Raw genomic sequence first — 16,390 nt, 5'->3', positions numbered from 1 at the left:
TTAATGTTTCAATCGGCAATAATCACAAGCAAGATACTGTGATTATTATTTTTCATTTACCACAAACAAAAATATCTGCACTGGAGTAGACTTCACTTGGAAGGCTCACAGACTGTTACTGCTGCTTTAAATAGCCTAAAAAAATTAAAACAAGCATTTTCAACAAGAATGATGCTGAAGCCCATTTCCAGGCTGTTTTTTTTTATTTAAATATGGACGCACAGAGTTTGACCATTGTCTGTTTCCAGGAGCTCCGTCAGTAATCAGTAGATTGTAGCATGGTGAGGGTTCAGTGATTTATTTTTAGAAATGTTGTTATATATTGTGTGCGCTGGATGGAAATACTGCCATTTTGAATAACCACAACTTCTATTTATAGAAACCTTTTTTAAAAGGTTTATGCTCACAAAGGTCCCATTGATACTTTACAAGTAGAATGCAGATATTTCTTCCATTAAAACTGACAAGACCTTGTTCTTATTACAGCAAATGATTATACATGTTTTTTAAAAATATAATACTCAGCATAATTTACAATGTAGTTGTTTTCCCTTTGACAGTCAGTAATTAAATACACACAGTACCTTATCTGTTAAAAACATCTGTACACAGTGTTGTAAAAAATACAGTCACAGTAAAGCAGAACAGAGCTGGAGTTTTGAAAGCTCTTCAGTGGTGTGTTTGTAGAGGCAAGGGTCTCCTGCATCTCTGAAGTATGTAAAAGAGTCACTCATTGACTGTAAAGTGTTGTAAGCAGTTAACACAATAATAACTTGCTAAAACTTAGCAGAAACAGCTGTCTTCAGGCTCACAGAGGCTGTTTCTAGGTAAGGGTGAAAGCAGTGGTGACAGTTATCACAGCTTGTCAGAAGTCATTATTCCAGGTTATTGCATTGCTGGCAGCCTGTTGTTCATAAGGACCCAAGTGTTCAGTTTTTTTTTCTTTTTAACATTTGTACAGATTATCACGTACGCGTGCGCTGTTTCTCACAATGTCGTGTCAGCACTGGCCTCTTTCTCACACAAGAACGGCAGTTTTCCTGATGAGTTCCTGTGCTTCCTAGGTCGCGTCTACGGCGTCCTGTCCAAGAGAGAAGGCCGCGTGCTGCTGGAGGAGATGAAGGAAGGCACAGACATGTTCATCATCAAGGCTGTCCTCCCAGTCGCGGAGAGCTTCGGCTTTGCCGATGAGATCCGGAAACGGACGAGCGGCTTGGCCAGTCCCCAGCTGGTGTTTAGCCACTGGGAGGTGAGTGTGCTGGCTGACCGGGGAAAACCCTAGCTGCCTTTCTTGGCTTGTTCGGGAAATTGGTATATGTACTGCAGTGCTTGCTCTTCATTGTCATTTCGGTAAAAAAAGGGAATTTCAGTAAACCAGTTCAGTGCAACTAGAAATATTGATAACTCGGTGCTAGAACAGACATTAAAAACAAACTGGCTGCTTGTGATTTAAAATGACTGGAAACAAGCTAAAACACTTGCTTCTTGAAAGAAAGAACCTGCCAAAAAATACATTTTTAGAATTAAGATTATCATGGAAAATCCTAAAAAGAATAGTTTTTGATAATCTTTCATCATTACAGAGCATTTCTTTTCCTGTGCCATGCACACAGCAAGAGTGGTGTGGGTGTGAGGGTTGCATGATGGTTTTCTGCAGGGGAATCAGCAGGTTGGATCCTACCCCTGGGTCTGTGTCACTAAACACTAATGAGAGAATTTCAACAGAACTCTTCCTGTTTGATTAAAACACAGAGCAAAACAATTTACAATCTAATCCTATGTTTACACCAAGAATTTAAAAGAAATGATGAAGAACATCATAACCTCTGTCAAGACAAGTTCTTTATTGATTTTGTTTTTCACTCACAGAAGAAATTCTGTTCCATTCTATTGATCTTTCTTTATGGGTATATTTTTCTGCATCTACTTTCATTTGGATCAGTAGCATATACATACATGGCATGAATTTATGCTGAGCGCACACACATCCAAAGTAGATGTTTTCACGGTACGTGTTGCAGTTTGCTGTTTTCTTGGGTGTGTGCCTAAGGCCCCTAATTAGCAGAAGCCAGAAGAAGAACACACTGTTAACAGCCGAATACGCACACTGGCCCACATTGACCAAAGGCAGATTGCCCCCAGCCAAGATGTTTCTGAATTAAACATGATTCAAGGTCAGTGGGGGGATTCAGGCTTGTAATTAGATAGTCTCCACCAGGGTTAGAGAGGATCAGAGCTCCAAGAGAGCACATGTGCCAAGGAATTATACCTGCGTCTGTCTCTGCCATCCAAGCTGGACACAGTCCCTGCCATATGTTTCCAGTGTCACTCTGGGTAACAGGTCACTCTGTCTGCACTGGCCACAGAAAGGAAGACAAAATCAACCTTGATGGATATGTACAGACCCTTAAATTACATGCTCCTTTTAGTAGTGTTCGTTGTGTTTTATGTGTGTAAACACACCTTTCTTGAAATACAAAATGGTCTAGATATGCTGTTTACTTTATAGCCTTAGTCTACAATGGAATGAAAAATTAGCTTTGACACAAGTGTCCAGCATAATTTATCTCAAACCTCTGATATCTGCAAATGGTAGGTCACAACTGTAATTATTTTTCAACGCTTGCAGATGCTGTTAAAATGAGATGCCTCAACTTAAAGCTGAAGTCCCACTCCCACATGAATAGATTAGTAATATGTAAATATCAATCAAAACACAGTAAAAAAAAAAAGTTTTTTTTTTAAATCACTGTTGGTGGCTTGTGTATACAGTAGAAAAATGTAATCAAAATATTTATTGAATAAAAAATACATTGCCTGGTAGAAGCACCCAAGAATTCACATTATAATCTAACTCATATGGAAATCCGTCAGCCCCCTGACTGAATGATTAACTCCTCTCTCCTAAAATCTGTATACATAAGTCATAAAGAGAAATTTAATCTGCTGCTGTTTTTGAAGTCAAAACTTGGAACACAGCATTACTGTGCTGTTCACTGCTGATAAACTCAAGGGATCAGCTTTTAGCAACTTATTAAGCCTACATGTAAAGAATAACATTTTACAGGTAAAGAACACTTATTTTGTAACTTTAAATATCCCACAGTTAACACTAGATTTTCTCCCTTTAATGACAATAATTTTACAAGGCATTTTAAAAAGCAGTGAATGCTGTGCATTTCTTTCTGTTTGCTGCAAGCAGATTCTCTGAGAATCATTCTTGTTCATTCCCTGAGAGGACTGGCTCTGCTGGTAGAGAGCAAGCATACATCTTAAAGGTTACTAGCATTCCTGCCTATCTGCTAAATTCACTTAGTAGAAATGGACAACATAAAAGTTCTGTGCCTTTCTCCAAACCAGAATAATGGTAATAAATATCGGAAGAAGTAGTTCAGGTGGGTAGCTGCATCAGCATGCGTAGGCTGCAAAGGAACAAGTAATAGGTTTTTTTCCATGCTGATAGAGAAGAATGAAAACACAACGTTTTGGGCGTGGAGCCTTCTTCAGGTGTGAGCAGCTCACACCTGAAGAGGGCTCACACCTGAAGAAGGCTCACACCTGAAGTAGCTCACACCTGGAGAAGGCTCCACGCCCATAAGGTTGTGTTTTCTTTCTTTTCTTTTCAGCATGGAATAAACCTATTACTTGTTCCATAAATATAGAAATATATTTGTCATTATCATAGGCCCTTTTCATTTCACTATTGGATACGATACAACAGTCCTGTCCATAGTCCCTCTCTTCAGCTCTCCATTTCCATGTTACTCTTGCCGAGAGGCACAGTGTATGTTTCATAACATGACTTAAGAAAGGTAAGGAATGGAAGGGGGCCATTCAGACATCTTGAGTTCATCCTATCCAGAACTGCTGTGGTTACCTGTCACCCCTCTAAATGCTGTGCTGGAAAAGTAAAAATCCGGAGCAGTGTGAAAGGTGTGGAGGCCTCGCAGACATAAGGAGAGTGCAGTCGGACAGCCCTCCTGTAGAGCCTGGCCTGCACCTGCTCTGGGAACAATAGATTCCTTCAGAGGACCGCTGGACTCTCATCTGTCACGAACATCTCATTCAGTATCTTGAGAGGGGGGTTGAAAACAGTGTGACTGAGGGGATTATACAGCACTCACAAAAGAGAAAAACCACAAGCTTGAATAATGCTGACTCATTCTCGTTGAAATCGTTTTGGTCTTTTTCCTAACAATCCACTTTTTGATGCTGTTTATGTGGTGATAAAAAAAAATAAAAAATTATATTGAGGAGTTAATAGAGGGGTGGCAGCTGCACTCTGAAGTGCTGAGACTTTCCCTGCCAGAAACCCCCACTTGAAAACTGGTGTGTTTTAGATTCTGCACAGATGAACAAACACTGTTACTGTGTGTTCAGATTTGTAGCTCTAGCATGTCCTGTATAAAGGATAAGACAATGAATATCATGCAAACCAGGTAAGCAATGTCATTATATATATTATTATTGTGAAAATACATCCATCCGTTTTGTAACTGCTTCTTCCCCTGGATGGGACACCAGTCCATCACAGGGAACACAGCTACAAATGCAGACATGCGCACACACTCACACCAGGGCCTGTTTTCCCAAAAGCCTATTGACATACCAGTTTTGGACTGGAGCACCCTGAGGAAACCCATGTTAATACAGGGAGAGCATACAAACTCCACACAGATAGCACCCCAGGAATTGAACACAGATACCCAGCACTGTGAGGCGGCAGTGCTAACCACTGTGCCACCATGCTGCCCTATTGTAATAATAGTTTGCCATAAAATAGTTTTTACACCTCCAACAAAGACTAAAGGGAAACCCTCTCAAGGCTGCTATACATTAAAAGTACAGTCCTATTGTAGTCTGTTCAGGAATTCATTTTGATTTATTGCTGCCTAGGCTCAGTGAATGAACAGTTTTTTTCCCCAAAGTCTTTACTTAATCTAGCAAGACAAGAAAAAGATTGTGTAAAAAATGTAACTTGACCTAAAGGTATAGGTTATCACAGATTTGCACTTCTACAATAATTGTAGAAGCCTTATTTGAAAAATCTGGAATCCCTGGCTTTGCTCACAGAGATAGATTCATAAATATTTTAAAAGGATTAGCATGGTAAAAATTGCAAAAAAGCCCAATCACATCTCTTTCTTTAATGGTCTCCACAAGTGTAAGTGTCTGGAGAAAACAGTAATCATGTTCAAATGTCTTTTGTCACTCACTCCCTCTGGTTGAGTGTAAATTCTGTGTATGGTGCTGCCTCATTCAGTGTGCTCTGTGGGTCACACTGTGTTCTCTGCCACACATGACTTTAATTGTTCGACTTGGCACTTTAAGAACATGTTTGCCTTGCTAAGAAGAAGTAATTAAATTCAATATTTAATTCGAACCTTAAGCATGATATTTTCTAGCTTGAAGATTTTGGAATCCTTTAAATGTGGCCTTTGTATTCCAGGGAAAAAAAAGAAGCCTTATTTGAAATTCTTTTGACTTTTGACTCAAGACACTGAAAGATAAAACCTCTGTGTCTTAACCCCCTCTCTGCAGTAAAAAAACTGCAAGTCAGCTTTCTGCTTTTTTTCCTTGTTTCTTGTTTTGCAGCTGCGTAGAAATTCGTGCTTTTCTAATAAAGGGGCTGTATGTCTGAAGTTAGTCTCTGGGCAGGACTCTTTATAATATATGTGTGACCTGGCCTGGAATAGAATTCCATTTATTGCCAATACGTTCACAATTGCTACCATATCTGTAAATAACATGAGAATCATATGAGCACTCCTTCTGCTGATTGTAGACATTTTTTTGTTTGTTGTTTTTAATGATATCATCATACCTACTGGACCAGGATCACCAGACCTAATTTTCACAGGACATGTGGTTTCATTCCCAAAGTCCCCTCCTGCAACCATCTGCCAAATTAAAAAGGGGACATCTTCTGTGACACTATTGATGTATCATATTGGAGTGTAACTGCGCTAGTCCCTAAATAGGTCATGTTCACTAGGCAAAACATTTTCTAAAAAAAAAATAGGAGCTCTCCTCCAGCAGACTGGTGTTTCTGTTAAACTCTTCTTGCACTGACAGTTAAAGCAAAATGATTTCACAGAAACTATTTTCCTACTTACTATGGGACATTAAAAATCTGAAAAAAGTCTTTCACTCACATTGGATCCCCGACTTTGAGTGTTATCCCAGATGGAGCAGCTGTTAGAGTAATCAGGTACATAGTCTTCAAAATGACTGACACCAAAAAGTTGATATAAAAAGGTTATTATGAATCTGAGTGCCATAAATCTTAGATTTTTTTTCTTGCTTTTATGTTCTTTCTACTGATCTTAATCCCATTTTTTTACTTTTGTGGTTTTCGTTCAGGTGTTAGTGAAGTGAAATAAAACAAGTCATGCCAAACCTTTTATTCGGGATTTTGATGGCTGAGAATGAATATATGAGGAAGGACTCTCAAATAATGTGCACCCTACTATTGACATTTGATTTCATTTTGGTACAGTCCTTTTCAGCAAGAGTTTTCATTCATTTTTTTGAAAATCAGCTCAGTTTCAGTAAATGTAGAATGCTGTTTCCTAAGGTATTGCTAACTTTATTAAATTGATTTCAATTATATTATTTTTGTTGAAGGTGTATAATAGTTGTGACAGCTGTTAATTCATGGGGTTTTCTTATAAAATAGACATTTGTGAATTAAACTTCTAATAGTGGAAGAAATTGTGGAATAGGTTAATGTTTTAATAAATGCTCTGCTTTAGTGTTCTTCATTGAAAAGAAGCCAGCACTATTCTTCAATATATTAGAAAACTAAAACACAGAACCAAACTAACACCTCAGAAAGGTGTTTTTGTCAAAACAGATAACATTAGTGTTCTATTCTCCTTTTTTTTAAAGTGCTGAAGTTAAAATGGCCTCTGTGTTCCTTCTCAGATAGTGTACCTTCACTATAGGAGAGAAATGGTATTTATGACTTACAGAATCTGCTTTAAGAGCCTTTAAGTTAGTGAATGAGCTTTGTCACTTAAAACCATGTCAGGAGTTTGCAACAAATAACTCAGGCTCCAGGCTTCCAGTAAAGCACCCAGACTTCCAGGGAATCCCTGTGGCCAGAAGCACATTAGGCAGCCTGGCCTGGAGGTGGCAGGATGCACGATCCAGGAGGAGGCCTGAAGGTGGCTGAAGCAGTCAGCTGCCCGGGTCAGTGTAGTCTGGTTGTGTCAGCCGCACACAAGAAGCAGCATCAGCGTGGGGGGCTGTGCCCAGCAGCTCTGCCAGCCCAGGCCTGCTGCCTCCTCTGTCCCTGTCAGCCTACAGGAATCCCTCCGCAGACCTGCAGCCGTTAATAATCATGTCACACAGCTGTCTTGCTCATCATTAGGGCTGTAAAAAATCCCCGTAATGACTCCCTTTTAATGCAGGTGCACAAGATATTGAGATTAGTCAAAGAACAAAAATTCCCTGTTGCACATTATTTCTGAAGGATCATTTTGTTTGCTGTTCATCATAAAAATAAAATAAAATAATTTACTATACGAGCTCGCTCTTTATTTTGTTTTATTGTGTTAATGTCTAGTTGTGGATACCTCAAATACAAAGATTGTAGTTGCCATAGAAGCTGACCTAAATTGACCACAATGGACCACGCTGAATTAGGTTTAGTGTCAGTGCTAAAATTACATTACATACTGTATAACTTAAAAAAACAAAATGCTATTGAACTGTTTGTTTTATATATTATTGGATGTAGTATTGCTGTATAGATTATAACTCAGCAAGAAATATTTTGTATGAATTTGGACTCGAGAAATACAAGCACTAAGCCATAACAGACTTTTCTGTAGTAAGACAGTGCTTTCCATTCATAAAACAAGAGTTCGCAATCCTTGCCATCGTGTTCTTTAACCTGAGAACAGAGGCACGCTTCAGCGGAAAACAGAAGATAGAAAAGTCTGACAAAAGAGAGAAACCCAAGCTTTCAAAACAAAGCACTACACACACAAAGATTCAATCAAAGGCAGGCATGCGATATGCACTGGATGAAAACTCCTGTTTTCATTCCCGTGGAGGTTAGGATCTAGCATATCTCTAAAGAACGGCAGATGTATTGCGACATGTGCCCCTGCAGCAGTGCCTCAAGTTCTGCGTGCAGATAAAGGTTTTGTATAGTCCTAAATCTTGCCGTTATTATCCCTGCCATCTGTCCTGTCTAAATTAGGCAGCTTGCTAGCTCAGACCCCTGACCAGGTGCTAGGGCTTGCCTGGACTGGTACAGTAATTGTGCTCTCTGATTGCTGTCTAATTGTTAGGTCATTGTAGTAACAGTCCCTAAGCTGCAGCAGGCATTGCCTCATCCTCTGAAGACAGTCAGCGGATGTTTTCTTTCCAGACGTTTCCTCCTTTGCACAGTGCTCTACATAATGAGCGTTGTCGACTGCCGGGGTGCAAACAAGTCCTGGAAAGATGGATTGAAGCGGAACTTTTCCATTGTTGTGATAAACAACAACGTGACAGAAGTACTAAGGAATCGAGCACTATTTTCTTTAATGTGGTTAATGGATGCTTCTTCCAATTTAACACAGAGACCTCCCTAAAAATTTGTTGGGCTTTTTTGGCAATTCAAAACATGGTTTGCACTTTTAGTTCAAAAATCAGATTTTTAAAATCGGATCTTTTTTTCTCAGGTGTGCAATATGAGCAGGTCTGTCTGTATGAACCTGCTTAGTCAGATTACTGGAAACCCCTGCGCAGTTGGTTTACAGGTCTTTTTTAATGCTGTAGTTTGTTTAGTGTGGTGACAGCCTACAGTTTTGATTATCCACATTTATTATTCTGATCATACCACTGTGATGCCAGCAGTAGGTCTGATCCCAGAAGATTCACAGTCCCATTTCTCTCCTGTGATTTGTACGTCTCTTTCTGTCTCTGCCTGATGTATTGTCTGCTTTGCAGGTGATCTCCAGTGACCCGTTCTGGGTGCCTACCACAGAAGAGGAGTACCTGCACTTTGGGGAGAAGGCAGACTCTGAGAACCAGGCACGCAAATACATGAATGCTGTTCGCAAGCGCAAAGGGCTGTATGTGGAGGAGAAGATTGTGGAACATGCAGAGAAGCAAAGAACTCTAAGCAAAAACAAGTAACCCCGCTCAGCATGGGCCCTAGGCAGCGTGGAACAGGGGACAGATAGAGGTATTAAATGAGACAACGCCCCTTAACTTGTAGCAAATTCATGTACTGTGCTTATGCACAGTTAACCCACAGCATCATATAACACACTGTACTCCTGACTGCATATATCTTTCACAAGAATAGAACAAGACTGAATCTGGTGTGGAGGATGTTACTCCAGGTGCATTATAAGCATAACAGTCAGAAAAAGTATTTCCAGCACTAAACCTATTTATACGACTCACATCCATTAACATTGTTATGAAAATAATAATTAAAAAATATTGGTGTTGTTTGAATATTTGCCTAAATTGCTTCATTATTTTAGGCTGGTTCATGCGAACAAAGTGCACCCAACTAGATATTTCAGGATGAAATTTTTTTTTGTATTGGTGCTGAAAGGCTGTATGGATCTTAAAAGGAACTCTGACCAATGGCTAGAAAGAGTCCAGTCCATGATGGTCAATAATAATACAATGGATGTTATACCAGAGTAGACACAATTCCTCTGTCTGCTGACTGTAGTTACTTGAATTGTGTTCTTCGTTTCTTCCAGCTGCAAATATTTATGGTCGATTTTAAAGGCTGGATGTAATTTGACAAACAGGAACAGGAGACAAAAAACAAAACAGAAATCACTTGTTTCAATTATAACCAAGAAAGGGAACCCTTTATCTCCATTTTGCATGTTACAGAAACAAGGGCCCACACTGGAATAACCCCTTTCCCCTTTCATTCCTCGAAGAAGAGCAGATATTCATGGCCTGCACAAGACAGATGCAGTTTGAGTGTATGATATTTCGTACCCCTGTGATCAGATGCATCACCTACTGTTTGAAGCAGGCAAACATTAAATAAATTTACAACATTCAGAAGCAGAAGTTTGTCCTACCAGCACTGACTCTTGAATGTGTTTAATCTGTTGTTGCACTGAACAGTATCACTACAGAACAATATTTCTCACCCTAACTGGTTAGACATGCAACACTGTGCGCATTCTGCCTCATTGATCACTTCCCCTCATCTTAGTCCTGGAGCTCAGTGTGTGAGAAGTGCTTCTTGGTAATTGACCCCAGTGTCCTATTGAGTTAATGGGTTTACTTTTGCAGAACCAATATGTTTCAATCACACACACACACAAAAAGACCAAGTCTATCTGATGGCTGTGCTCCCATTTCATTGTGAACTGCTTGGTAACATTGAACGACAGATCGTTGAGTCATGAAATGACAGATATAATCCAAATTTGTTTTGTTTTTGTGAGTAAAATATTACCTTTCCTTAATGGTTGGGTGACTGTACAGGTTTCTGAGGAAGAAAAAGAAAAGAAAAAAAGCTTTCAGTTCTCACACAATTGCAAATAGAGCTGTTTATTTTGTCCATTGAACCACAGAGAACTATTGATGGGACAGCTTAACCTGCCCTGTGGCTAATGTCTTGACTCTTCTGGCTAAAGCAGGGACATTAAAGACATGGGAGATAATTATCCTGTTAAGGAAAACAAATAAGAAGAGTCAGTTTCAGTGCCTAGACAGAGAATAGCACTGCCTACGAGTATTAAGTGTAATGTGAAACCAGCACAGAGGTCAGACACACAGGGGCCGAAAGAGCCTGATTGATTATTTGTAATGTCCACATTGATTGTCAGGCCAGGTGTCCAGCAGTGAACAGCAAATCTCAACTCAAGGGACGCATGGAAGAAAAGGGGTAACCTCGGTTCAAGTTTACACAGCGACAGGCGAGTGGTTTTTCTAACGCAAGCTCCTCCCTGCCAGAGTGGGTATCCTGTGGCTGAGTGGTGATTGACTCGCTGCTTTACTGAGCCCCAGGCAGCTGTGTCACTGAGTGGAGCTCCTTTTAAGGTGGATACTCTTATTTGCCACTGAAAGTCAGGAAACCTTGACAAGCTTACCCCAACATTTTGTTATTTGTTATATTTGTTTTCATCTGTGTCTAGTTTAAAACTGCTGTTAGGGATGTTTTGTTTATTCTTCTTGTATTGGTCTAAGGAAATACACTGTATTTTGTAGGTTGCTTAATTAGCCAAAGCAAAATGCATTTGTTGTAACAACTGCATGGTGCATATGGGAAAATAATGTAAGTTCATTTCAGCTTTTTCTATCATAAGGCACTGAATAGCATAATCCACTTAAGAACAGCATATTCCCCCAGCTGTTCAGAAGCCCTTCATTCTGTCATTTGTAAGACAAAAGATTGTTCCACCTTAAAAGACTGAGGGGCTGTGATTGAAGCAGACGAAACATTAGACTTGCTACAGGGAGTCTGTGCATACATTATTTATGAATCTGCTGAGTGGTGTCTGGAGAGGAGGCTCATGGGAAATGGTTGAATTGCACACCTTCTGAAACATTAGTCAGGTGTGGTTGGGTCCCTGGTTAGGTCTAAAAAGGCATCACGAAGCCCTTAAACCCTTGCTGTTTCACTAATGTAGTTATTCAGCTAGTACTAAAAACACATTTCTAAGTATATTACCCAACACTACATATTACCAGCTACATATTAGTCAACATACAATCAATGTGCATGATTTATATTAATGGTAACAACTTGCTGTTACAGTTCTTACACCTAAATCTGCCAGAATTGATAGCTACTTGTGAACAAGTTTAGGTTTTCTCACAACAGTGCCTTAATATGAGCAACATATCAATATCAGTACCATGTTACATACTGTTTATTATGTTTAAGTCACAGACTACACTTTGTCTTTGTCAGTATACACTACATAATGGGGCATTCACATTCCAAATGATGTGAATGCCACAGAAGATCAGCTTAGATTTTGAAGACTGGCCCTCAATCGGAATGCCTTGGCCCCCTCCCAGCCCTTGAATCTGACCCAGAGGGAACATTGCTGTGTCCAGGAAATTGAGCTGACAACCAAACAGATTTCTTTTCCAAAGACCATAATCTGTTTCGTGCCTTCAGATGTTCAGAAGTAGCCAGTATCCTTGCTGTTGATGAGAAGTGAGTTCCTGTGACTTTTTAATTACTTTTTTTTTTGTTTCTTAATCCAATTAAAACTGTTAGATGTCTAAGCTCAACTTCGGATGTACCCACATGCATCCTTGTGTTTTTTTTTGGAACCGTGATGCTGTGGTTCTGCTCCTTAGGGAAGAGGATGGTGTGGTTTAAGTGCATTTTCAGTTGACATTCAGACTGGACTATCGGTGTCCTCCTAGCTGTGTCTGTTTGTTACCGCAGCCCAGGCACTGAGTTAATCACAGGCAGCACACTGTGGTGGACAAAGGCTGGCTCTGGCAGATGTATTTCCTGTCGAAAGTGGCCCCTGGTCAGTGGGAATTTTGGAGGTACTGTGAGATGACACACATCCAACTTCTCAAACCCATTTCACTGCCAAGTCCAACAGTGCCCAGATACATCAAAGCAGCCTCAAATAAAAACATAATAAATGGAAAAACCTCTGAAAATGAATTTCTGCTTTGCTTTTACTACTTCCACCATCCAAAAACAAAAGGAAAAAAATGAAAGAATAGAGAAAACTGAGATGCGAGGGAGGTAAGAGAACCTTTATTTATCTGCATCACAGGTGCAGGTCAAATGTTAGCTAAACCCAAGAAAATGAAAAGAGTTGTCCCACTGTGAAGATAACAGCCAATCATCCTTACAATGGCTATGTTCGGCTGCTTAAAACAAACAATATTTCCTCCTAGCTGAATTATTGCCTGAACTGACAGTGCTCTCCACTCCCTTTTGTGTTTTAGCTCCTCTCATCCCTTTTTCCCTCCTTCAAAGAGGAAAATCTTAGCAATAAAATTAATTGCTATTGTTGTAAAGTTTATTCCTCCAAGGAAATTATCTCTGGCGTTACCTCACAGCGGTCTGTTCTCTCATTACTAAAATCACAACATTCACGACTGGCCTAGTGACGAAGGAGAGACTATGAAGCGACTGTGGTCAGGCTTATTTGGCAGGAGGATCACTATTACAGCAGATGCTTGCGTTTTTTACAAAGGATTTTTTGTCTGTTACTTCCAGTCCCCCAGGGGGCCTCACCTTTGACCTTTGCCTCAACCCAGCAGGCTTGTGTTTCCGTTATTTTACATATGGTTTATTCTAGGATTCCTTTGTCTGCTTTCTTCCACCAGTGATTAATTAAGAATCACTGGGATCATGCTGAGACAATTGGCTGCTAATGTCCTTTACAGAGCTTTTTGTACAGTTCCTCTTCTGAAGTCCATTTCAAACAACAACACAGAATGCAAAGTCTTAAAGTGCAACTCACTCATGAGGGTATTTCCCCAGATATTTTCGAGGTTGCTGGACAGTTAGGAGGCTCCATTCTCTCCGAGTAGTTATCCAAAATACTGTATTGCAATTTGTACATTTTGTTCCTTAGTCATTCTGCTTCTGCAAAATCATCTGCACAGCCAACATCTACCACTTTTCTTAACTGCTCTTCCCTAGGCTGGCCCTGGAGGTCTCACAAGTCAGAAACTAATTGTGGAATCAGCAGACAAGGCCACAGGATGGCTAATCTCTGGAGGCCTTAAATAGTGAAGCCTTCCATTAAAGGAATGTTGGGTAACAAAATTATCCGAAGGTTTGTGTTTTAATGGCTGTGAATTACGGTAAATGCTGTTGAAAGATGGAGGGAGGGGGATGGCACTGTCATGGTCCCATTAGGGTTCTTGTTGTTCTTCCAAACACAACTTCCTCAGCAGTGGACCAGCTTGTGTTTCTATAAAGCCAGAATCGGGCTGGTTAGTATGTACGCCTAGCTGTGGTAATGATGGGATGTGTGCTTAGTGTTGGCTCTCTCTGCAATCAAACCCCATGAAGAACAAACCACCAATTCTGTAGAAAGTGTTTTCTTAAGTAGTTGAATAACATAACACAGGACCACCATATGTCACTGAACAACAGGGCAAAGGAATTGTAAACATTCTTACAAAAGCAGTCTGCACAGGGAGACATTTCTAAGTGTTGTGACTCTAAACAGCTCTCATGTGCAGAGGAACAAAGGAATCTTTTCTCTCTCTCTCATCCTAGCGTTAATCCCGCATCAGTAGGGTCCGCTTATCGGCACACCCGTCTCCATTTGGTGGTTTGAACCAAATCTTTGAGCTGACGTTGCCTTTAAATGCGACCGAGAATACTCCAACCTGCGCGTCGCTCCGCCTGCCGTCGGGGAGGGGGGAGGAATCTTTTCTAGCACTGAGTATATCCAGGTTTGTATTATTATTGTCACCAAAAGGATGAAAATGAATGTTAATGAAAAGTATAGGTGTAACTGTTGCACATCATTGTGAGAATAACATAAACTGTTCATTTGAGCTTGCATTAATACAAAGACAGACCACAGGCTATTTATTACACAACACGTTCTTCTGCAGGCACTCCTGTGGTGCCATTGACCATATTACAACTTGCAGGTAAAAAATGAGCATTTGGAAGCCAGTTGAATTTCCTTATACTTAAATGACCTCTTTATTTATTTTGTGATGTGCGTATATGAAAACCACCCATACCTTTTTAAAACATGGGGATTTAGTGACATTTATAAATGTCAGGAAAACCACAGGAGAGAACCATTTCCTTCTGTGTCACTATTGGGGATGGTTTTAAACCATCAAGGCTTGCTGTCCTATTTATAGAACAATCACATTGGGTGCATTTTGAAAAACAATGGGCTTTAATGATTACATAACTTGCAGTGACAGATATGTACTGATCTTCTGTGCTGCGGTTTGGCTGTAGTTTATATATATTTTTTTAGGGTGTTTGCAGTTTAGAGAATCTGAGCACTTGCCGAGCAGTTAGGTGTTTCAGAAAAGGATTGAGCAAAGGTCAAAGCATAATAATCATCATTTTATATAGGTATTTAATGATACAAGCATAATCATAAAAGAAGAATTAAAAGGTCAGTATTTAAACGTTTTTTCCAAATATTTTTTTTTAAGAGAAAAAAAAGGTCAAATGAAAACACCCCTCTTACCCTCTTCTTCTGTGATAACACCCTTACAGAGTTAGGATATGAATTTGTGATTTTTGGATATCAAGTTGTAATGCTGTCTTGCTATTATGGGGGCAAAATGCAATGTCCAATTGGCAGAATTTTTAAATCTGGAAATCTGTAATGGAGAGACCAGGGTCCAGACATGGAGACCAAGATATTGGAGTGTCAGGATTTAATAAACAGTTATCACAAAACAAATACAATAGAACGTTTGGTAGAGCTAAGCCATCATTATAAACCTACAGCAATTGATACGGTTGTTAGACAAAGACATGGATAATAACATACAGTGACTTCAGAAAACATTCACCCCACCCCTGAACAAAAACAAATACACTGAAATTATTTTTAATGCACTAAAATCATTATTCACTCTGATCTCTGTACAGCTGTACAGCACACAACACCATACACTGTAGACAGTACATTACAACACGATGAATAATATAACTAGAACAATAACTATGGAGTAGTGAGAGAGAAAAACATGCAAAAAGTGCATCATGCAGACGTGTATCGAGTCTGAGGTATTGCAGGATGTGCACTGTAGTAGGGTAGAAGCTGTTCTTAAGCCTAGTGGTCCATGCTTTAACAGTACAGTACCACCTGCCAGAGCACAGGGGGTAAAACAGTTTGTGGCTGGGATAGCTGAGATGCTGAATGATGGATTTGGCTTTATTGCGACAGCGGATGGTATGAATCTCACTGATTGATGGTAATCACATCCTATAATCCTCCTGTGTCATGCAATGACAAAGACACAGCCAAATACAGGATCTGCCAGTATTTGGCTCCATTCACTGTTCCCTCTATCCTGACAAGTGCCCTAGTCCTTGCCGCTGAGAAGCATCCCCATCAGATGATGCTGTCCCCATCATCATTCATGACAGGGACAGTGATACACAGTGATGAGCTTGATTCAGTTAGCGCCACACATAGTGCTTTGTATTCAAGCCAAAGAGTTCAATTTTTTTTCATCAGACCAGAGAATATTTTGCCACGTGGTGTCAGGATGTACCACACACCTTCTTACAAACTATTATTTTCTAACAGTGCTCCAATAGAGCCTAAAGCTGGTGCAGAGATTTTAGTTCCTGTACAGATTCTTTCAACTCTGTGCCATGGAACTCTGTAGCTCCGACAGGATGGTCATTAAGTTTCTTGGTCACTTCTCTAATTAAGGTCCTTCTTGCCCGGTTGCTGTATTCTGTCCTGACTGTGCTCAT

The 16,390-nt window shown here is 40.0% G+C and overlaps 1 protein-coding gene across 4 annotated transcripts in view; it reads left to right on the top strand.

The window, feature by feature from the left end:
• efl1 (elongation factor like GTPase 1) overlaps positions 1-16,390 on the top strand; it is a 110,309-nt gene that overhangs the window by 81,704 nt on the left and 12,215 nt on the right. For 2 of the 4 annotated variants that reach the window (XM_088921849.1, XM_088921852.1), the window contains 2 exons: positions 1,065-1,249; positions 8,947-10,432. In XM_088921849.1, the coding sequence (XP_088777975.1) occupies positions 1,065-1,249; positions 8,947-9,135 (374 nt within the window). In that variant the 3' untranslated portion in view covers positions 9,136-10,432. Of the gene's footprint in view, positions 1-1,064; positions 1,250-8,946; positions 10,433-11,899; positions 12,516-16,390 lie in introns of those variants that run through there. The other 2 variants (XM_088921851.1, XM_088921850.1) reach the window with 2 other exon arrangements.

This window comes from Atractosteus spatula, chromosome 7 (genome assembly GCF_055471065.1).
Source record: "Atractosteus spatula isolate fAtrSpa1 chromosome 7, fAtrSpa1.hap1, whole genome shotgun sequence".
Lineage (NCBI taxonomy): Eukaryota > Metazoa > Chordata > Actinopteri > Semionotiformes > Lepisosteidae > Atractosteus > Atractosteus spatula.
The sequence above is the reverse complement of the archived record's forward strand: the minus strand, read 5'-3'. Positions and strand labels throughout refer to the sequence as shown.